This window comes from Cottoperca gobio, chromosome 14, assembly GCF_900634415.1.
Source record: "Cottoperca gobio chromosome 14, fCotGob3.1, whole genome shotgun sequence".
NCBI lineage: Eukaryota > Metazoa > Chordata > Actinopteri > Perciformes > Bovichtidae > Cottoperca > Cottoperca gobio.
The window spans coordinates 17,204,573-17,228,567 of NC_041368.1; the positions used below are offsets into that span (position 1 = coordinate 17,204,573).

A 23,995-nucleotide genomic window follows, 5' to 3' on the forward strand; every position below is an offset into this window, starting at 1 on the left:
TTATTTTCAGAGGCCTGTTCATGGCATCTCAAAAATGGCCACTGCTTCTGATTCAGGGGTTATTCCAAGTGCAGTTCTGTCTTATAACATCCAAACAGGAACTAAGAACCTGAGCACATTTACAGCATCACCTACACTCTTTTATGACAGCTATCATAGAGTTTGCAACTGATTACACACGGTCAGGTCAGAGAATATGGATTATGTTGTTGCATCAAAAACATTTTTACGGAAGCTAATTCAAATGTCACGATTGCCAGACTCCTACCATCTAGTGAGCAAAGATGGAGAAATGGAAGGAATAGGAAAAGCCAGAAGGAAATGCAAGAAGTTGAAAGGAGGAGATGGGTGAAAGCAGAGAGGAGGTGGAGTAGAAAATTGCACCGAGATTAGAATTGGCGAGCGTTGACAAATCATTGCTCTGACGATTGCCGTAGCTCAGATGGGAGTGAAATTATTAAAAATCTGGTTAAATCTTGTAAAATATAAAATAGCCTCCAAGACGTACCGAATGTTGCAACATGCTGTAATAAGTTTGAACACACTGAACATGAAGTAGCCTGTCAGATATGTGTTTGCTGCTAAGGTTTCATCGCTACCAGGGAGACATAGCAACACCTTGGCTTAACCAGGAGTGATCTCTAATTGTTATTTTTCCACCAACCTCACAGAAAACTTCAGACACTAATAGAGTGTGTAAATTCGACTCGGTGTTTGTGTTTGCAGTTTAACATGTACATGTACAATGCTGTTTCTTAAAACCTTTTGGCCCCGTCCAAGTAAAAAAGAAAGTGACAAAATGAAGGAACTATAGGTCATAGAAACAGGTGGAAGCAGCTCTGATCACAGTGTTCAGTACACCCACATCATCCAGAAGAGGGGTTGTCCTTTGCAAGAACCGCCCATCCACCCCAATAAACCAGATGTCTCTCGCACACAGGGTCAGTAAAACAAGTGCGCCTTCTAGCGGTCATCTCAACTTTGTGTGCGCACGTGAATGTTGACCTGCTGTAATAAAATCAAAGGTGTCACTTACGGCAGAAGACGTATTCTGTGTAACTGGACCAGATCTTGTCCTCTGTGTGCTGGTTGACAAACGAGGCTGTGACTGACGAGTTGCAGGCCACCATTTGGAAACCACACTCCGACAGCATGTCAAAAGACCTCTCCAGGTGCTTGAACTTGAGGTAATACCGGGAGGTGTACCGATCCAGGGTCCTGTCCGGGTCCCGGCTTTCGTTCAGGGTCTCCCCGAAAACTTCTTTGGCGAGTGCCACCCGCCCGCATATCAATATCCGAGGCACCCTCCGGAACTTGGCGTCGGTCTGACTCTCTCGGCCCATGGTGCATGACCCCCGGTACCCCACTGTGATGAAGCCGCTTTTTCTGTCCGCGGGGACGAGAGAGGGAGGCGGACACTGCCGGTGGTCGCTGCCCTGGGACCCATCTTCATAGTCGCTGTGGAAGAAGTCATCCGGGCTGTGCTTGATATCGTCAGGGGTCAGGAGCTTAACTAAGTCGGGCAGCTGGAAGTACTCCGCCTCTTTCCTGAGCCTCCCTTTCTCCGGGAAGTGGTCCGGGAGGACGACTTGCTTGTCTCGGAGGTAGTCCAACACATACCGGAATAAAAACCCGTCTCTGTCGATGAAATAACGGCCCTTGGGGTCTCTCGCCAAGTCGTTAGATGTATCTTTTTTGGAGGAGAATAGCTTGCCGAGTAATGAATTCGGGGTGCCCACCAAAGTTGAGTGACGCGTGTAATAAACCTGCCCCCCTACGTTTAATTCAACAACATCTGGGAAACTGTTCTGAACTGAAGCTTGCTCTTTGGGGTTAGTCCTACAGTTTCCACTCAGCGCCATCGTTTCCGTCATGAACAGCTACAAACAGGCTACACACCTATTTCTACAGCAAAGAAAGAAAAGAAAACGACGGATCAGGATTTTTAAAAGTTCCTAAGCGGTGTCCTCCGTTATTCTGTGTTGATGCAGGGCTTCCAACTTCATCCCACAACAAACTGAATAAGCATATTTAATCGATCCATGGCCATGTTCACCTACCAGTCTTTAGCAGTTTTCGAAAATGGGGGGGGGGATTGCAGTCCGGGGCGTTCCTCTGTGGATGTTAAATTAAAAGGCTGAGATGGGTGACTTGGAGGACGAAGGAATCAGTGCTGCGAGAGAAGAGAAATGTATCCGGGCACATCCAAGCCTTGAATCAGTGGCTAATTTAAGAGCAGTAAGGGAGGGGGTGCTGTAAGAAGCCTATAGCACCGAATGAAACTTGTCTTGCTTGCCTTTTTGATACTAGAAGTAGTATTTTCCAACAAATAGAAATCCTTCTGCGAAAAGAGAAAGTCCAACAACTTATTTTAGGATATAGTCCAAACAGGAGAAGGGGCTGATGTGCTGTCACTCTCTCTTCAACTTCCCTTGAACATCGGCAGTTTTTCCGGGCTGTGCAGACCAGTGGGAGGAGGCAGGATGCCTTTCGGAGGCGAGAAACTTCGCAGAGATTGCACACGCAAGCCTCGGGAGTCCTGTAAGGGTTGTGTCTGTAGCCTGTCCCTACAAATATGTCGCCTGATCCGGACTGAATTCAACTAAGTCCCCTTCTCGAAAAAACATATCTTATTTGCTGTGTTATAGATGTGTAAAAAAAAATAAAAAATCTAGATTCTTTCTCTTTTTTTTCAGAGCAGCGGAGAGGACCGACCCGCTGCTGCTGGCTGCTTTTACCGGGAGCTGTCCGCGGTGCTGAAACGAGCATCTCACCCCCTCTCCTCCTCACCCTACCTTCCACACTCCCCTCCCCTACAGAGCTGGGTGGTGTCTTCACGGCTGCTCCCCCCCTCTTGCAAACACACACACACACACACACACACACACACACACACACACACACACACACACACACACACACACACACACACACAGACGGGTTACTAAAAGCGTATGGGCCGATTCCAGGCTGCTGGGTGGGAAAAACAAAGGTCTCTAAATGATTGCCAGGAACCATTGAACAGAAAGCTGTCCTATTGTCAGAGAAGCCCCCAGTATTCATATACTGTACACCACACATAGGTTTGGTAGGTTTGGTATATAAATGTATATAATTTATAATTTTACCCCCAACTATATGCAAATGTGGAAAGGTTAAATAACGGTATGCACCTGTTTAAAAATGTAGTTTTAGGCCTTCACAGCAATTACAGTCCATAGTTCTGGAATTGCTGCATTCATCTTTGTGCCATTATTATAATAAACTAAATGCTCTCAATGCTGCAATTTGACCCCCAGCTGGAAATCATTTGCATGACATTTAGTTGGAATATGTAAATACAGAACATTATTTTAGTTTCCACAGTTCCAACTCTGGGTATTGTTCCCAGTTTTGCATTTTGACTGCAACAATGTTTGTAGCTTTAAGCCCTTTTACTAAATTAAAATCTCTTAAGGTAAATGCTATCTTCAAGACCCAGATAAATGGCTGTAACTGGCAGTGAGTTGTAACATTATGTGACGTTTTTGTCATGGGCTTCGTAAGATGAGCAACAGTGCCTCCCACTGTTTGTATTGTGACATGCCAAGACTTCTTATTTCAACACTGGACAGATCCTCACAGAGAAAGGGATTGAATTAGTGCACAATAGTGGTTTTATTTATCAAATATACTTAAAAACACAAACATTATATGAATTTTCTATTTCATTTTTCGTTCAATTTGACCAAGATTGCTCTTTCCCTGCTATATCATGCTTCACACACATGACAAATAAAGTAATAATAAAAATACTCGAGGTTATGAGACACAAGTGACCAGATGATCTTGATTTACAGGATTAGATTTCTACATAAATCAGTTTGCGATCAATCAAAAACAAGACAACTAGTAGTTCGAGTTTAATCTTTAGTCTCACAAACTTACACTATCAGCTCCAGCTACTGGGACAAAACAGGGCTTGTATTATTAAATACAAATATTGTAAGAGAAAGTATAAAATATACAAAGTCTGCTGAATCTCAGTGAGTCTAGTTCATACTAAACAGTGTTCTCATTACAGCTTTTTTCCTGCAAGCAGCGTTTAGTTTCCTTTGGCTTTCATCTGTCCACTTTTAAACAACCTTGCCTCGAGAAAAACTGCATTTTTTGTCATTCCTTCTCTAGCTGTGTTCCACTGCCTTTCTCTTTAAATGTCAGAATACATTTTTAGTTTTTTTAGCCTTCTATTAACTGTAGCTTACACATATATATATATATATATATATATATATATATATATATAGAGAGAGAGAGAGAGAGAGAGAGAGAGAGAGAGAGAGAGAGAGAGAGAGAGAGAGAGAGCGAGAGAGAGAGAGAGAGAGTACAGAAATCAATAGTTTTTTGGGGGGGGGGGAAATCGGCAAGCTACACTGTAACTCCTGTCAAGGAGCCCTTCCTGTATGTAGCCTGAATTATAAAACACTCTTCTACTCCGTCCCTATGTATATGTATATATCACACTGGATACATATTTAAAATCCTAACATTCCTCCCAGAATCCCCTGACTCTTCAATTTGATGTTAATCGACACTCTGATTACAAATGCAAGTAGTAAATATTGATGCCCGTATTTGGTGTGTAGAGTTTCAAAGAAATATAAACAGGAAGGGGAAACATTTTCAAATTTGAAACTCATGGTTATTCTAAAGTTGCAGCTCAGTATGACACCCACCAACACTGAACAATATACAGCACATGCTTTATAGAATTAGTGATACAAAGGAGGTAAATAATCTGTGTCAGCCAGTGTATTGATAGTGTTTCTTGTATCAAATGTCCATGCAATTGGAGACACCTAACCTCTGAACTCTAAAATCAATCCCTCCCTCACTATTCACAATACACACATCTCAAATGGAGCAAGAGCGTGAGGGACAGATATAGAGAAGAGATGAGCCTGACTGGTACTTGAGCAGTCACCTGGAAGTAGGCCACGCTGGTATCTTCATCACACATACATTTAGCGACTACACCGCTCCCTGCTGCGCTGCTATTTATAGGCCAGATGATTGACACAATTCATTTAAACTCAACTTTCTCTGTACCCATAGAGCACTTAGTTCAATGGTCTAAAAGCTTTAAAAACAACACCCAGCAGGAGCAGCACCAGAGCCTGACAACACAGTCCTCCATGGTTCCTGCTTGCATTTGGCAATATATCAAGATAAACTGAAACACATCCTAGTAAAAAGTTATTTGAAAATACATTTTGGAAAATCAGATTTCCCATTTACTCAGTGAAAGAAGAATCCCAGAGCTAAAAGGACAGACACATTTACATGGAACAGGCTGTGACGTTTATTTTAGTTTCTTGGTGCCTTTGCTGTATTAGATCTTTGAAAGCTAATTTTAGTTCCATAGTAGTCAATATAAAACATATGATAAAATATTTACTCCAAAAGCCCAGCAGCAAGATTAATCATTTATCATTTCTCCAAGAGAGTCGCTATATCAGAGAGGTTTCTAATTTTTACACATGCAAAAGTTATCCGCCTCTTACACTGCAAATAAAATCACGAGCACATCGCTTCCTTGATGAAGATCAACCCGCAGCAGCACTCATTTTCTTCCTGTGCAGTGCAGAGAAAACTATTAAAGGGAATTTAAGGCTGGTCACAGATGGTTGAAATAAACAGCATACTACTTCCACTTCCATCTCTGATTACAGCCACTCTGAATGATGCCAGGCCTTAGATGGGAAATGTGCTAGTACAGCAGGCAGACATTCAATGCATAAATTATGTTGACTCAGAAAGTATTTACCAAAATAAGTTGCTATGTGAGCCTCAGCTATGCCCTAAACATGGACGTGTATTTCTTATTTAAACTTGGTCAGCTATGTATAATTTTCTAACAGGGCAGCAACTTTCAATGTCAGTTTCGAATTTTGATAAAAAAGGGTTTGCAGGGAAAAATGTTGTTGAATATGAGAGAAACCGTGCAGTGCGTGCGTTGTTTGAATGAGAGCTAGAGAGTACTATCTTATAATAAGGACCATGACATCAAGCATAGCCGTCATCAGGTGTCTCAGTATGCTCTTCATTTCATTTTGTTCTCACATTGGTGAGACGCTGGTGTCCATATTTGATTCAAAGACTTTAGGATCAAAATCAATCCAATCACAGACTGTAAGACTTTTTCTGTAGCACTTACAGCGTGTAATACAGTGAACACATTAACTATCCCTTCTACTCGGCCACTAAACTGTATTATTTCACATAATATAGAATGAACAAAATTGGCCAGTTTGCCAAACACATACATATGAAAACAACAACACATGTATACAGTATATAGCACAAACTAAACAAAAACCCACTGGCAGGATGGAGAGAGAGAGAGAGAGAGAGAGAGAGAGAGAGAGAGAGAGAGAGAGAGAGAGAGAGAGAGAGAGAGAGAGGGAGAGAGAAAGAAGGAGGGAGGGAGGGAGGGACGGACAGACAGACAGACAGACAGACAGACAGAGAGATAGATGGACAGACAGACAGACAGACAGACAGACAGACAGAGAGATATATATATAGATATAGATAGATAGATAGATAGATAGATAGATAGATAGATAGAGAGATAGATAGATAGATAGATAGATAGATAGATAGATAGATAGATAGATAGATAGATAGATAGATAGATAGATAGATAGATACTTTATTGATCCCGAGGGAAATGTCTCAACCCCTCTTACTCCAGTCGAGACTTCAAACCAGACCGAGGTTGTACTGTGGGCAGCTTCCAGAAGTGAATGTGTGTGAGTGTGATGCGGGCATTCCTGCAAAAGGGAGCATTGCTCTCAGTGAAACCTGCCTTTAGGAAAGCAGCAAAATGCGTAAAAATACAATAAAATCAAATGAACAATTAAAACAAGAATACATAATCACTGTGTTGAACAGCTGCTTTCTACATAACTTACATTAAGTGATTGCTTTGTATTTCTAAGCAGATGCAGTTCTTGTGTCAGGGAATCTTCTATTTGGTAATTATTTTAGGAAGTCCACAAATGAACGCAACATCTTTCTTGAAAACTACATTTGTGTTTTTTAATCATTTAAAAAAAAAATACCCTGCTGATGCTCAGTGCTCATTAAATCATCTTAGCTGGCTTTTAACTGGACTTTAACTTATTGAGCAGGTACACTCCAACACCTCCAGCAACTAACGCAATGAGTCATCAACCACAAATGTGTCTTCAAAGACTGCTCGGCCAGGTTTTCATCTTATTATAGAAGTCTACCAATGAACTCATAATCATTAAAAAGCTCATTTTCTCTGCAGTATTGATCATCAAACATAAACTCCATGAAGTCCTTTTGGGAATCAGCAACAAGTCCCAATGCCCCAGATTGGGTATAAAAACAAGATATTTTTAGCTGATTCCTGCAAACATAGAGCCTCTTAACTCATATGTGCTGCAGGAGTCCGTCAGTTAAACTGAGACAGTAGATTTAGTCGGTACGCTGTAATCATAACATCTCAAATGATGTCTTCAGTATCTATACACAGTGTCCTCAAAGTTATTTCCTTGGTGGCTCAAAACAGACCAAATGCCAGCAGACTGAGAAATTGGAGGCATATTTATTGTGAACGTTACAATGGGATATTCTCTTGGGGACTGAGCAACACATTTACAATATCTCTGGATTTCTGCATGATTCGTCAGGTTAAAGAAAATGGGGTTTTCGCATTAGTGCCTCTCAATCCCCTCTGCATCCACTCTCTGCACAGGTCGCTTTCCATGCTAAACTAAGTCCACTGCTCTCCCTGTAGTCAAGGCTATTTAACAGGAGGACCACTAAACATTAAGGGCTTTGGCAGCCGGAGCAGCGGGGGGTTGTGGTGAGGGACAGACAAGCGGCTCCTGAAGCCAGGATAAGTATAAGCCTGCAAGACACCACAGAGAGCCGGCAAGTTGGACGTCTCAGCTTGTCTCAGGCCAACAACACAGCAGCAGAGCTGTCATCCCACTCACTGAAACTGACTCTTCAGGTGTGTTGTGTGTGTGTGTGTGTGTGTGTGTGTGTGTGTGTGTGTTGTACTGTGTGCTGGTGAAAGCATCAAGAATGAGGGTGTATCCTTGGAGCCAAGTCTAAACGGAGAAGGGAAATGTGTTACTCTTACTCTTGTGTTCGTATGTTACTTTTAATTCGTGGAGCTGACGGCAAAGGCGATGATAGACGATGATGCTAAATTAGACTCAGACCATTTCCATAATGTTTTTGTTTGTTCGTGGGCACAGACACAATCGATAACTTGTGATGTTCAGTGTTTGCATATCTGCTTGAAGGTAGTATGAAATGATCTTATCTTTTTGCAACTTGGTTTTAAACAGTTCTGCATGTGAGATATTGTTCTTGTTGACAAAAATATTTGTATTAATTTTGTCGTGTACATAAATCCTACTTTTGTACATACATTAAGTATTCACTTAAAGGGTTTACTGTGTTCAGTGTGTTACTCAGATGCATATTTATATTCTTTTGTAGCCTTATTGCTTGATTTTACTTGGAAATTATACTATATATACTTAATTTACTATACTATAGCTTTTACTATGAAGGAGTCAAGATGTGTCAAAACGCTGATCCAAGAAAATGGTCATAGGTGCAAAGCTTTCCCTTCCTTACATACATCCAGACATTCACTTATTAAAACAGGTGTACAGGACGTTTCCCTTCAGTTTTGAACAAGGAAGTAGACTTGTTTACTGATAGAAAAGCTAACTACAGGATACCCGAAAAGCCGCAGATAATTAATGCATCCATCAAATATTTTAACCTTTTATCCTGTCAAGGGTTGCAGGGTATGGAGCTTATCCCAGCATGCTCTGGGTCAGAGGCAGGGTACCTTCAGGCACAACTGATAAAACACAAGAAGATTACAGTTAAAAGTCCCTTCAATCTATGATTTTCTTTATTTTTCAAGCACATAGTTGTGATATAAGTCTCGTGTGTGGACACAGAGTACTTGAGGGAGAAACGAGTAAAATCATTATCTTCTTTACAAATCATTTCAAGACGACCGGCATCTATGTTTAAATTTCCGTCTCCAACTATCTGAGACTGTTGATGATTATATACATGACAGGAACGTTGTTGGGAAATGATTACAATGCGCTTGGCGGATGGATTGTAGTGCAACAATCAGTTGTTTGTATTTTTTGGCCCACCATATCAGACACATTTACTCTTCCTTTCTGCAACTTGTGTTTTCAGTAAAAACATAATTGTGGGTTTTAGAAAAAGACAGTAGCAGAAAGTGTGCTGACAAGTGATAATAACATATCAGACCTAATATTCCTCTCCAGTTTTATTACAAGGGAAATAGCCCATTTGCACTCAGATGAGATGATCAAACTTATACGCAGTGTTACAAACAGGAGGTTTCGTGTGCATCTTACAGTACAGTAGCTGGCGTTTGATTTAATTTGCACCATGTGGGACTCAGAAAGCAGTTGGCCAGGATCAAGTTGTGGGAGTAGTGAAAGGATGCGAGGGGGCGGAATATCTGACAGCTCCACGGCGAAGGGAAATAATCTCTGTTCTTTTGTTTGAAAAAAAAACAATAGAAATCCATTGAGTCAGAGTGTGTGTAAGTGTATACTGACTCATCTTTCTTTCTGGATTGCATCAGGCCAATGTGAGCCGGGATGAGCATGTACTATAGAGTCATTCGGTCGGATCCGTGCCAGCACGTTATACATTTGCAGCATTTTTGTTGTTCACTCGTTCAATAACATGTCACGTAACCTAACCTAACCAGTGTACATGTTCTCATTTTAATGTAGAGCTTGAGGATTCATTATGCAATTTGAAAACACATTCATATTAAACTCGGTGCTGCGCTAGTTGCATTTAAAGTAACCCGTGTTATTGAATTGTGTTATGTTTGGTTGTGCTGGTGTCTAATGAAGTGCTTGAGGTGACGCACATGTTGTAGTGCCATTCAGCTGGAAGGATGACAACGTTTGTGTTGTCCAAATGATAAACACTGTCATGGGCTTTTAGAGGTGTCTGTTTGTACCTAAAAAATACATTTTAGGTTAGATAAGTCAACCAGCTTTGAAACAGCTTGAAAGAAATGACATTGAGGCAGATTGTTGCCTGCCTTAAACATAAAAAATCCTGAAATGAGAAAAACTGTACTTGAAACAAACGGATCACCTCACATTGACAGCCTCTTTCCTGGTACAAGAACAAAACATCCTGAAAGCTAAAGACTTTTTTTTTGCCCTTCCATTCCCTCCATCTCTGACGCCACTCCTTGCCGGTGAACAAGTTCTCCAAGCCTAAAGGGATCTTAACCCTGTTGATTTGGCAAACCATGCAGATGAGATGTTGCTAAGCATCGGTTTTCCCTCTGCCAACGTAAAGGCCATGTGGGAACACTGTGGAGGGGCGTATAACTGTGCTAGTTTAGTGCAGGAGTCAGCTCTCCTGTGGTGTGAGTTTCTGCCTCTGTGAGCGTGTAGGGTTAGTGTGTTTGTGTGTGAGTGTGTGTGTGTGTGTGTGTGTGTGTGTGTGTGTGTGTGTGTGTGTGTGTGTGTGACATTGCACCCCTCTCTCTCTCTCTCTCTCTCTCTCTCTCTCTCTCTCTCTCGCTCTGTTTCCCTCCCTCCACTATGTTTTATGCTTTACTCTGTGGCTCTTGGGATTAAAGGGTTGTTTCCACAGGTCCTAAATGTGTGAAATATCTCTTGATGGGGCCAAATCTCCAAAATCCCTTAGTACCGTAAAACCCATTTAAAGGTGTTATATCCAATTTTACCCTTCAGCTAATACCATCAGCATTTTGCTATAAATACTTCAAAGGATCTTCAATACTGTATAAAATGCAAATGTGTTGCTGAAGTACAGGAAATGTATATTCTCACCTAGGGCTGTCACAATATCACTACAGGATAACCTTGGCCAAAATAATTCACAATAACCATTTTATTCAGATAGAACATTAGTAAAATAAATATATAATAATGCTAAGACAAATTAATCTTTAACTTTGTTTCTTTTTCCACAAACGAATTACACTCATTTGTGTGTGGTCCTTAGGGGAGGTCAATATGTTAATATAAACATGATATCAAAGTTTCATATTTCTACTTATTTCATTTATATATCACCGTTATCGTCGACAGCAGTATCTCGTGACACCCCTGTACTCACCTATATTGCAACATGTTTCCGACTGCCCTTACATCCACTACATCATTCTAAAACTGAGAAACAATACAGTATAAAGTGAGATGAATAAAGTGAGCAATCAAGAACGGCATGAAGCTCTCTGCACACACAGGGAAATTAACAACCGTTGTCAGTATGAGAAAGTGAAGGCGACAGATAGTGAGTCGAGGATGTATAATTGAATGTTTGGTGGGTCTCTGTTCACTCCTGTCGCCACTAATTTCATCAGGAAAGAAGAACGTCCAGTGGGGAGTCACCCCAAGCAAAGTAAAACAGGGAATTACAAGTCTCGGCTCTGTCTGCAGCTAATTTGCACTTTGAAATACATCTAACAAACTGTGCATGTCAGGAGTTGCTGTACTCTGGAGTTCCTGTTTGTCAACCCCAAATATTGTGATATTCGATGATATTCATGGTTCTTTAACATGTGTGGTTTTAATTCCTTGTTTTATCTAATTCTCGTTGATGCTGTGAAATAGATATCGTGCAGCTGGTTAGCGGAAATTCTTCCAGCTATCTAAAAAAATAGAAAAGGTTAGCTTCAGGTCTTGTGTCGCTCCCACAGATGTCCAGACTCATCTTATAGCAGGCAATGACATTCAGTCATACAGGGAGAAATCCATCATCAAAGGACATTTATTTCTCCATTGACAGCAGCTTTAATAATACAACAATGCAACAGAGCCTCAAGACACTGCATGGCTGTCATTTTCTCTCAACTTACGTCCATTTAAAGAAAAGAAATGCAGCTGAAGGCAACACGATCATACCTGTTCTCAAAGGATTGTGAAATGGCATTCTGGGAAATATAGGATGAAGTAGAAATAGAGGAGGCCGTTTGAGGGGAAGTGAGTAGACCGACAGAAGAAATTGCAACACTTCATCTTAACTTCTGAAACTTCTGATGTGTTAAACATCATTAAGTGATGATATAAATCCATGTGAGAGCATCTGAGGGAGGATTTTCTTGCACTTAGTGGCCAGACTGATGATCAGATTATGTAAGTCCCAAAAGAAATATCCGCCTCCTTGTGTTGGACCCACTCTTACCCCCGTCACGTCATTAGTTTCAGTTAGACAGAAGAGAGGAGCATTTCAGACGGTGAACTTTACAATTAGACTGATGATATTGGCCTTTTGTCAGCCTGTTCAGATCAAATATTTATTTATATACTGTAATTGAGTGTGCATGAAAATGTGATATTAATATTCTTGTTATTATTATTGTTATTAAGAGCAACAGCAGTACTGTAGATGCACTTGTGGTTTCTGTATTTACTATCATTATAAGGAATACATATGAAACACTTAAACCTTGTGAAAATTGTTGGTTTAAAGATATTGCATATTGGCACAAAGTATTTTTTATTAGCATTTCTCTATCAAAACAAATTGATCTTGGCATCATCCTTGATGCTAAAATTAATCTCAATTGATTGACAACTTAAGAACTTTAATGACATGAGATTTTAATTGTAAAATGTTGATTTTGCTATAAACAACAACCCCCAAGATGCTGTCAAGTGCAAACAATATTGACTTTCTTTCATCCGATCTGCAATAACAAAATTACAACAGCGTTGACTCACTGGGCCAAAGCCAATATCTGTCCAGCATGACATATCTTGCAGGGGATAGAATCAGTATGGCCAAAAGTTGTAACAAAAGTTAACGAGACTGGGAGGAGAAAGTTGGCAGAGCGGCTGTTAGGGTGGGATGGAAGGAGAATGAGAGCCAAAGCCATGCAACTGTTTTTAATTTGAGACTTATTTTAGAAGCCTCTAAATGTGTTTTGACATGTAGAACACTCGTGGGTTGACTGGTGCTGTCCCTGATGCCAACCAGAGGCAGATAAGAAGAGGATGGCAAAACTCCACAGAATCAGTTCTGTATCAGGGCTTACGTTTCAGAATCGAAGGTTTAAACCTGCATGTGTTCATTTGGAGAAGAAAATAGACTAAGAAGCAAAGCATGGTCATTTCTATGAAACCCAGTTTTAAAATCTATATTATGCACATTTTGTCTCTTCTTGATTCAGCACAAATTGCTCAAAAATAATTTGATTCCTTACAAAATAACACATTCATTGTTTACCTGATTTCTGTTGACTGTCATTTTGTCAGTAACCGTTAAATCGCCAGAGGGTTGAAATCTCATTTTGGAACAAACAAACTTCACAAACTCCTCAGCTGTTGATTGATATTTTAGTTCTCACGTAGCTCCCTCACAGAGGGAAGAAAGCTGCTTCAGAGAAAATAATCTGCTTCCTTGACACATGCCTGCCTGGTGTGAGTGTGGTTTGTATTAGCTTTCTACCTTTTAGTATGAGTGACTTGTGCTTGGTGTGTTTTGGTTGTGTCTGTTTGTTTGTTTCCTTGTCCTCCTCTTGTCCTCTCTCTATCTCCCTACTTAAATCCTGCTCCAACGGCCAGTCTCTGCTGGATCGTTGCCATACATGGAGAACCTGCCAGTCTCATCTACTCATCCAACCATCCCGCCAGCTCTCATCCCCGGAGCCTCCTTTTCCCCACCACAGCCTACGCCAGCCCGCTGGGTTGGTTTCCTACCTAATAAAAGACTTAACCCTTCACCCACCTGCGTGTCCCAGCGTCTGCATTTAGGTCCAGCGTCAGTAACCCTGACAGACTCTGCATGTACCAGATGCCTACTAATGCATGATCTGTGCAGCATATCAATGGGGTTACAGGAAATTCAATTAGATTAATGAATGGAATTGATTTAATCTTGTAAATGTTCGGAGGAAATGTGTGCATTAATTGTGTGTGTTTTGTGTTCATTCACATGTTCAATATGTTGGGTGCAGAGAGCGAAGAAATATCTTCAATCTGCCTCATTTTTGCCCGAAAAAAGATTTAATAAGATAGTTGGCTTTTTCCTCTCTCCTTGAGCCTTGAGAGGCGGAGAGTGAAATCTTAATTGGGGGTACAGTAGGTGGTTGGAGATGAGGGGTTGCTGCAACAGAGGAAATTCAGTAGTTTTAATCCACTCATCCACCCCGGCAGTGGCAGCAGGATTACAGCATGAGACTTTATAAGAGAAGCCAATTACAACAGCATATGGCAATATACTACCCTAAATGAAATTACCCTCTCTGGCACTTTTCAATTTTCTTTCATTAAGTGGATTAAGAAGAAAGACATGTTCTTCAAATTTAGAAATTATTAAAAGTCTAAAGGAAGATGAGATGCAATGGTGGGGAGGAGACTAATTTCTGCTTGATGAGTCATGGCTGTTTGCTGTAGGAATTCGTGTTTTTTGCATCAAATTGATTTTTCACCTCATGAGGCAGAGAAATTATCCATATCGGGCCTGCACAGATGAATTGTTTGTTAATAACATTTCTTTGTTTGTTGGTTTTTTTCTCACCCACCCCCACTTTTCTCGTGTCATGAGTTGCATTTGCCTGTTCTTCTTTTGGAACAAGTGATTAAACATAGAGGCTGGAATCTAGTTGCCTCCAACAGGAAACAAAATGTGACTGATGGTTGCAAAGTTGTTTGGCAATAAAAGGTCCTTGAACATCCTGTGGCCTTTCTGTTGCATCTGTTTTGTGCAGCACTGACCAAAATGCTTCTCTATGTATTGTGGCCCTGAGACCCATAACTTAAAGTTTCTCTGTCAAATACGGAAGAGTATTATATGTCTCCTCTGAATAATGGCTCACTTTTCCACCATGCCTTTTTTCCAATGTATTATTTTTCCCATTTCTAAAAGATCGTGTAACTCCAAGCTAGGAGCAGAGCCAAGCCTGTATAATTTAGTTCCTTTTCACACTGCACCAGTTAATCTATGGCCAAAAGTCAAACATGTTATTGTTACAGATGCCAGAGCTGTTTTTGTTTCAGCACTGAGGCAGAAACAATCTAGTTTTAATAAGCCCTGGGAATAGGATACCAGGATTGTAGTTTTCACAGATGTGACAGAAGAACATTGGTATGAGTTTCCCAGTTTTCCACTATCACGAAAAGTCCATTTGGTCATTTTATATTTACCATATGTCTTTACCATCTGAATTCATAAGTATTTTGTTGTTCTTGTTAGCTATTTATTTTTAAAATATTAAGATTACAAAGAATTAAAGAGAATGAACAAGGATTCTTTTCTTTCTGTTACTCATTTGTACTGATCCATTTATTAAAGCTCAAACACACATCTGCGATGCTGTCAGCATCTCATTCCTTCCGTCCCTATTTCCTCTCAGCAGAGGTCATCAGCCTATTATTTTACATTATCTGTCATCATCAGAGGATTGAAGCACCTGCAGTATGTGATGGGAGTGATTGTTCTGCTCCTCTGCATCCTGATGAAAGGGACTACCTTTGTTCTTACCAGAAGCCCATCGCTTGTCCTTTTAAATCATCTTCTACCCTCTGTCTCTATTTGTTACTATTAGACCCTGGAGTTTTCAAACTATGGGTCTAAACCTTGCAGGGTTTCAGCCCTACTTCTGGAGAGTAAAACAGGCAGTAATTAAAGATGTCTAACCATATATCTTTGTGAATTCAACATATTTTTTTCCTCCAAAACTTAAATGTGTTTATAATCATAGTGAAAGGAAGCACTAAATATTTCTAATAAGGCGATGAGTGGCTGGAAGACCGCGGTAGATCAACTGTGCTGGGATAAGTTGATTGTAGACAGGTGAGCAGATTGGAGTTGATGGGTTGAATGAGATCAGCTGCTGAAGTTTTAGGCCTCGCCCATGCCACACACACACACACACACACACACACACACACACACACACACACACACACACACACACACACACACACACACACAAAGAGACAGGGAAAACATGGACCGGAGAACACTAGCGATACAGATGGGATCGTGACAGCGTCCCTTGTAAAATGTAAAATAGATTGCAAGTGTTTGTTTTTCATGAGGGTAATCCATAACACTAGAACGTCAAAGTACTTTAAGAAGTGATTTGCACTGCTTGCATAATGTCTCCCCATTCTCTGTATAAAAAAACATAACTTTTAAATCAGGTCAGAGGAGGTCGCGAAGGTTTATATCGTTCAGCACTGCATTCAACCATAAAGCTGTAGTACTACAATGCATACATATAATTGTACTTATTATTTGTATCCATTCATACAGTAGCCCAGCTTTTACATTCATACAGTTTGTGACTATCATGTAGGTATAATACTATCATGTAATACCACTAGTAGACTGTGCCCTATATATAATTTTCTTTAAAGGGCAATTTGCCAATGTCCCTAACGGCTATTCATTCCAGTGTCAACAGTCATGATGTATAGTCAAGTTAAATAGAGAAGATGATATCAAGTTAACCAGACTAAGGCAGGGGCATTGTAGGATAGGAGATGTACAGTGATGAAACTGTTCAACATGACATGCTTCAATGCTGAAAGGCAGATCTTGTTGTGGGCAGTGACCAAGTTAGAAGTAGAGACTTACTCCATGAAGACTGGGGAGAATAAAAGCCAAATTGCTCGGAAAGTAATTGCCCTTTATCCTCCGAAAGGCCTGTATCAAATGATTTAGGCATGAGTGTATAAAGAACTAGTGACAATTCCATCCAGAGGGAGGCAGCAATGCGCCGACCTCCTGCCATACAATCCACAAAGAAGTAGAAGAAGAAGAACAACAACAAGTCTCCAGCTTCCCGTTTGCTACGTATCATCCCGGAAGATTTACCTTTCTCCTGACACGTAGCAGCTGCAACCAAGTTTGCAGGGCTCTGGGTAGATTTGTCAAACACCGGTAAGTGTTAGCATTTCCAATGTTTTATACCTTAATAATAATCATCATGAAAGACAAGTTAAATGGTATATTAAAGCCTCCTCCGCTGACATTATGCATGCCAGGTCTACACAACTGTTAAAGCTAGCATTAGCTAACCAACTAGCAACAGAGTTAACGGTACGTTAGCAACTCAAAGATAATTAGCTATTGTTGTATTTTGACAAGACTACTTAACCTTATAGGTGGTTGTGATTGTCTAATCATTTTATACAGTAAATAATAACAATACTATACTCATAATTGACTAACAACATACAAGTGTGTCTTTGTTTTGTGTTTGAAGCTGACTACGCTAGCTACTTTAGCTCACTGTTTGTATTAAAGTCACACGGAGGTAACGTTGCCGTTAATGCTATCCTTACTAACAGTAGCTAGACAATGCAATACTTATAAGAGTCAATTAATTATATCACGTAAATTAACGTTTTTGGCACGGCCCGTACGTTTATCCATGTAACGTTTTCATGAACGTTTATAGCGGATTTCACTTGTGTATGGACTGTAGTAATGTTATCATTTTAATGTCTTTACTGGCACCCGTAACTTCACTTACAGGCTGATTTTGCACAAAACCCAGATGTTTAACGGTATAATGTTAATGTATTGATCAAGTAACTCTGTCAAATATGCTGTCTGTTTTAACTTGTGACAGTCTTTGTTGTTTTGATTATAAAAGTGTTGATTTTTGCACCTAAACAAAAGCCATTGTAGACTGATCTTTTTCTAGATAATCTACATCCTATTGTTTTAGCCAACTGGACTACCTATTAAAAAGCAATTTATCATTTGTATATTGATCTCTGTACCACCTCACTGTAAACCAAAATCGACCTGGCTGATGAGTTGTGTTCCTGTTTCTTCCACTGTGTTTCCAACAGAGAGAGAGATGTCAGGGTTTGACAGTTTCAACACAGACTTTTACCAGTCGAGCTACAGTGTAGATGACCAAAACCAGGCAGGCCAGGGCTACAGCAACGCTGAAACCCCCTACAAGTAAGTGAAGAAAGCCTACATTACCTGGTGCTCCCTCAGCTGTAAACACTTCCAAGAGAGCAACATTATTTTTCCTTGATGTGCCATTTCAGCAGCTGAACACATACCTGCCTACATTTTATTTGGCTGGCCGAATACCTTTTATTTGACATATTTTAAGTGTATTTGTGATTAAGGTGAACTGCAAGTTTGCATTGTTTTTCTGCTTTAAAAAAATGTCACTACTGCCTAATTGAACGCAGCTTGCAATTTGTAGTAGAAATAGGCAGTTTGAGAAATAGTTTTATGTCCTTTTCAGTCAAAGGGCACTGTTGAGCAATATCATTTTGTGTTTCCCAGGCCGTACGATGGTCAGTACGACTACTCCCAGCCCATGGCCTACTCTGCCCCAGGGGTGATGCAGCCCCAGCAGCCATACACAGGACAAATCTTCCAGCCCACACAGACATACACCCCATCCCCGTCACAATCCATGTATAGTAGCAGCTTCGATGATGAGCCGCCGCTGCTAGAAGGTAGGCAAACCCAAATGTGTAGTCTATGTGCCTCTTTGGCTCTCATACGGCTTCTCTCACTTCTTTTATAGTATTTCACATTCAGGAGTGCAGGGATTTTGCAAGTGAACTGTCTCGTTCAGCACTGTCAACAATACACACAGCACATTTCACTATGTGTATTGTTAACTGCTAAAATTACTTGTTGTTATTATTCTGTCAGTTGGTTGCTAATGCTAGTTTTTTAATTGATGAAACATTTTTCAGAGTTGGTCACAGCTTCCTTAACCTCTTACTGTGTGGACGGCCCGCCCGGAGTTTCATTTTGCCGTATGTTGTGTACAGTCCACCACGCTGGATGTGGTACCCATGACCTACCTCATTAGAAAGCTTAGAATCTCGAGATCATAATCACAACAGCAGGTACAATCAGCTCCTCAAACTAGCAAGCAAACTCAAAATCATAACTTTGAGCCAACTCTCCTATGAAGCCTCATAATAATCCTGTAATCAGTAATAATCCAAGAAAAAAACTCCTGTGTCATTGCCAAAGGTCTAATACATCGAGTCCAGTAAAAACAATATTGATCATCAACATCATCACATCGATAAAAGCCCGTAAAACAGCTGTTGCATATTTTGAAATTAGCTGATCAATGTGTGTTATTCCCTGTTTATACTCTGTAAAAACTTTATTCCAGCGCATGCAGTGCTGTGTGTCTGATTCCAAAATGGAGATCAGCCTCCAAGCATTCGATTGACACCTCATTTGAGCCAATCGGAGCTCCTATGCCTTAGCTGCAGCCTTCAATAGCCAATGAGTGTCAACTTGATAAGGAAGTGCCAGCCCCTCTTCTTTTGTTTACAAACCGTAGCCAATAGCAACCGAGTCTCCCGATGATTGGCGTATCGTGTAGCCAATGAAATGCTGAACATTTAGTGTCTTCAATATGTTTTCTTTTTTACAAATGTTATTGTATATATTTTATTATATTCAAGTTCAGAAGAAAATACAAAAAAAAAATCACATGTGTGTTTATACTTCACTTACTCTGTGTCTTTACTACTAACAGGGAATATTGGTATATAATAGTTATTTATGAGCAATACAAATAATATTTTATTAATAAATATTATAATATCTCCAAATTGCACAGCTTAGAAACGGCCTGGTGTTACTCTTAGAAAAACCTCTAATATGTTGTGTTTTTGTTCTGAAATTTGAACCTGAACTTGGATAATACTTGATGCTATGTTCCTGTCGTGTTTTCCAGCTATAGTCATCTTCAGGCATCATTTTCAACAAAAAATGTTCTTCAAATTCAGTATATTCAGTGCCAGATGGACTTGGAGTAATTCTGACTGTAAGAACAATAAGATAGTTATCTTTTGAATGAGACCAAAACCATACATATGGTGCAAATGGTTGAAGAGCAGCTTTTAATTTACTTTGGGTATGCCGTTTTTAGGTATTTCCGGGTAAATTCCCCCACACTGTAAGAGGTTAAACTGCAAATTGATATGACTAGCTTTTGGAACTATTTCAAGTTACTTATAAAATAATAGTGATCCTGGTGAAATCGGTTTACAGTATAATTTCAAGGACTTGAACCTAAGATCTGTTTTTAAGGCGTGATATTGAAGTTTCATTCAACAGTTGGAGGCGCTAGCAGAGTCCAAAAGTCTATTATAGCTGCAAGAAGGTTTTTATAGAATAGAAATGCTTGTCATAGTCATACACACTGAGCAACACTGACCTGTTAATTATATTGTGTTGTGGATTTAATCTTTGGACCGAGCCATCCAGGGTTCCATGTACGATAGTTTCACAGAAATGTATGTCATTTAAACAAAACAAAAAATCTAGAGACTATATCACTTTGACAGAGCTGAAACCACTTTGACCTAGATGTCAAGCTCCATTGCTCTCACTGTGTCTATCCGTGTGCTTGTGTGTACACAAGTCTTAGTATCAAAATGACAACTGAGCTGTGGTAAATGCACTGAGAAATTAAAATGTTGATGATCACTCAAAACAACTCCCACTCTTAAGACTGAGTGACCTAGAAAGGTGAAGAGACACCCTCGCATCCTTTTGCAAAGCGCTGACTTAAAAGTCTGAGCATTCCTGTAAGAGAGATGGTTTTTTTTGCTTGTTACAGTAAAGGCCTTATGTTTATATAGCAAACAAGTTGCACCTGCTGTATGTCCTTGCATCCCTCCCATGCTTTGTTCTGTCCTTATCCTTTTGAATGTTCCTACACAACCATTGTAAGATTAATTGTACCATTTTTTTCCTACCTATGTTTGATCATAGTTCTTGTATCGAATGTTTCTGATGTGTGTTTTCTTTGTCTTAGAATTAGGGATCAACTTTGACCACATCTGGCAGAAGACGCTGACGGTCCTCCATCCGATGAAGGTAGCAGATGGCAGCATCATGAATGAGACAGACCTGGCTGGCCCCATGGTCTTCTGTTTGGCCTTCGGAGCAACACTTCTCCTGGTAAATCATTCGGTTGACGTCCTGACATCATGCAACCACATGTATACACATCTGAACACCACACTTTACAGCTGTCATGTTAATGTGTGTCCATATATATATATATATATATATATATCTGACTGTGTGGTATCTTTTTTCCCTTTCTGTTAACAGACTGGTAAGATCCAGTTTGGCTACGTGTACGGTATCAGTGCAATCGGCTGCCTTGGCATGTACTGCCTCCTCAACCTAATGAGTATGACGGGCGTCTCCTTCGGCTGTGTGGCCAGCGTTCTGGGATACTGCCTCCTCCCCATGATCCTCCTCTCCACCTTTGGAGTCCTCCTCTCTTTACAGTGAGTACACAGAAAAAACAGGAAGGTTTATGAGTGTAAATATAATCTGTAAATCAAGCAAAGGCTTTTATTTGTGTACGGGCCGCACTGCTAGACACTGTTTATCACTAGACACCAGGGGTGTAACGGTACACAGAAGTGACGGTTCGGTGTGAGTTTGTTACAGCGGGAAAGAGACGAATGCATAAGGATAGTTGCTTTTCATTTATTTCGAATAAAAGGTAGCGCAAGTGTCAAAGACGGACACAATCCTCGTGGTGGGCATTTTGCCCACTGGCCACTTTGGTGTACTTTTTTTCATTTTTAAAAATAAGGACGCACGGACACTGAACCAGCACTTTCTCAATAGGCTATGAAACTGAAAAGCAGCTCTAATGCTATGAAACTGAAAACACAAAATACGGGTTGCTTTTTTTCTCGTCCTGTTCCGCCACATCTGTGTTATGCTATCAAAGGTGCGATGGCATGTTCGATGCTGTTTTTCATTCTCATACGCTACAACGGTGGAGCAACGCCGACGCACTGTCCACCACTCTCTCTCTCAGTTGCTTTTGCAGCTGTCCGGGAACCCGCAGGCGGGTCTTCCAACTCCCGCTTTTCTTTTGAACTGGCCACAGTGTGACTAACTCGCACACCAGTAACGGCGTACGGCTAATAATTTCCAGGCGGAACTCAGCCACGTGCACCGGACCGTGCCGGTTTGGCACAAACACAAACCGTTACAGCCCTGCTAGACACAGTCAGGTAGTTTTTAATTGTTCAGTTGTTGTGTTAGTATTGTACGACTTTCAAATAAGCTTTACGTGTGATGATGTGTAGGATTATGTAACTTGTGTTGCATATTTGAAAGGAGTTTCGCAAATAGCGAAAACAAAGTGTTTTAGAATTGAAATAGCTGTATATTTAACTATTAAAACAGTGAAAGGTAACTTCCTGTCTCCTTCTTGTCCTCTTTAGGGGCTTGGTGGGAATTATACTAACGGCAGCTATCATTGGCTGGTGCAGTCTCTCGGCATCAAAGATCTTCATCTCGGCGTTGGCCATGGATGGGCAGCAGCTGTTGGTTGCTTACCCGTGTGCTCTCTTATATGGAGTCTTTGCACTTATTTCTGTCTTCTAAAAAAAGAAATCACAAAGTAACAGTTTAAAATAACCGCTCTCCATTTTCTGTAATTTCAGTCTAATTAGTGTCAGTGTAATTATTGGCTAATTACACTGTTATTGCAGAAAAATGGGAGCTCCTGTCTAAAACTGCACCACGTTTTTTTTTCTTTTATAAGCGTCTCTCACTACATTCCGACTTGACCATCTGCAGGCTTGGGTGTATTATCTCACTCATTGCCTCTACCCCTCATACATCTTAAAGGAAAGGACTGTCAAATAAACCTGGTGAAAAATAACTCTCCCGTGGACCATGTTGAGCCTTGAGCGGCCAAGTACAGTCCTATGATTTTTAAGGACATGAAGGGCAAGGAAGTGAGCAATTAGTTCTCACAATGAAAACTCGAAGAGACAATTTAATTTAGACACAGACAGGAAAAGATTCCTCAATTTTTCAAGGACCGATAACCCGACTCTCAGCAGCCTAATTTGGAGCCAGTGGAAAATGATTTTTGCAAAAGCTGTTGTGAGCTGTTTCTGTAAAACGCCTTTTAGATTCTACAGCTGCAAGACTGAAGGGAAACACCCACTTTCCTTCTGCACAAGACTACGGTATCTCATTCCACTTCTCCACCCAGAGAAGGTGGAGGAAGACAGGGTGGGGGGGATATCCTGCTCTCCATCTTCTTTTTCTCCAGGATTGAGGAGTCGTCATAAATCTCATCATTCGCTCATCACAGCAGTGATCGGAAACCTTGATGTAAAAACAGCAGCTCTGCTTTATCTTCTTATGTATTGTGTTATTATATTCTCCAGAGATTCATTTGAGTTGTTCTGCTTTTCAAGAAGAAAAACACTGTTTGCACAAAAGCATTGTTCTAATTTTCATAACCATTTGATTAGATATTTGAGAATGAATAGTCTGTGAGATACTGTATATTTTTCGAGGACCAGATATGTCTTTGGGTTGTTTGCATTCTTTAATCTTACTTTTAGTCTCCTCACTTTGTATGCTTTGATGTGTCATCTGTTGTTCAAGTCTTCATATGCACATTAAAGTTGTCTTTGAAACTTTATTATGCCTTGTGATATATTTAAAGGTACATCGTAAGGTCAAGCAGATGATTAAAGAGGTATCCCCTCAGTTAAAGAGACTGACGAATGACCCGCGGACCTATAGCTGTTTGCTGTGTGCACTGGAACGAGCGGGTTTATGATGCATAATGACAGTTTTTAACAACCTGGGGAGATTTTATCACAGCAGGTTGGTAGATCAAAGGAAATAATCTACATACTTTGATCCACTTTTATATTGCTTCATAGGTCTGTGAGACATTCAAGGTATAAAATGAGCTTTGTAATTATATGAAAAGTAATGTGAGGGCCGTGCTAACCACACTTCACCTCTCCTGCGTCACCCCAAAGAACATTTCCATTAAATTTAGTGCAGTATGTGTTGACGAGTGCAGCATGCTTGTTAGTAAAGACATCCTTCTTTACATATATAGATGGCAGGATTCTTCCATAATGGTGTAATTATGTTA

The 23,995-nt window shown here is 40.4% G+C and overlaps 2 protein-coding genes across 2 annotated transcripts in view; one reads left to right on the forward strand and one right to left on the reverse strand.

The window, feature by feature from the left end:
* Window positions 1–2,772, reverse strand: part of kctd16b (potassium channel tetramerization domain containing 16b) — a 67,524-nt gene extending 64,752 nt beyond the window's left edge. Inside the window, exon 1 of the mRNA XM_029447831.1 lies at window positions 1,037–2,772. Within this exon, the coding sequence (XP_029303691.1) occupies window positions 1,037–1,874 (838 nt within the window). The 5' untranslated portion in view covers window positions 1,875–2,772. The remainder of the gene's footprint in view (window positions 1–1,036) is intronic.
* Window positions 2,773–16,817: 14,045 nt separating this feature from the next.
* yipf5 (Yip1 domain family, member 5) lies at window positions 16,818–23,527 on the forward strand. The gene is made up of 6 exons (XM_029448999.1): window positions 16,818–16,977; window positions 17,898–18,012; window positions 18,352–18,527; window positions 20,867–21,012; window positions 21,169–21,350; window positions 22,308–23,527. Exons 2-6 carry the CDS (start codon window positions 17,906–17,908, stop codon window positions 22,468–22,470), a joined length of 774 nt encoding a protein of 257 aa, XP_029304859.1. The 5' UTR covers window positions 16,818–16,977; window positions 17,898–17,905; the 3' UTR covers window positions 22,471–23,527.
* The last annotated feature ends 468 nt before the right edge of the window (window positions 23,528–23,995 follow it).

Bases quoted from the DNA above. Each gene is read 5' to 3' on its own strand.
- yipf5 (XM_029448999.1), top strand. From the start codon at position 17,906: ATGTCAGGGTTTGACAGTTTCAACACAGACTTTTACCAGTCGAGCTAC. The intron at 18,528-20,866 runs GTAGGCAAACCC...TCTTTGTCTTAG, and splicing joins TGAGCCGCCGCTGCTAGAAG to AATTAGGGATCAACTTTGAC. The intron at 21,351-22,307 runs GTGAGTACACAG...TGTCCTCTTTAG, and splicing joins GGAGTCCTCCTCTCTTTACA to GGGCTTGGTGGGAATTATAC.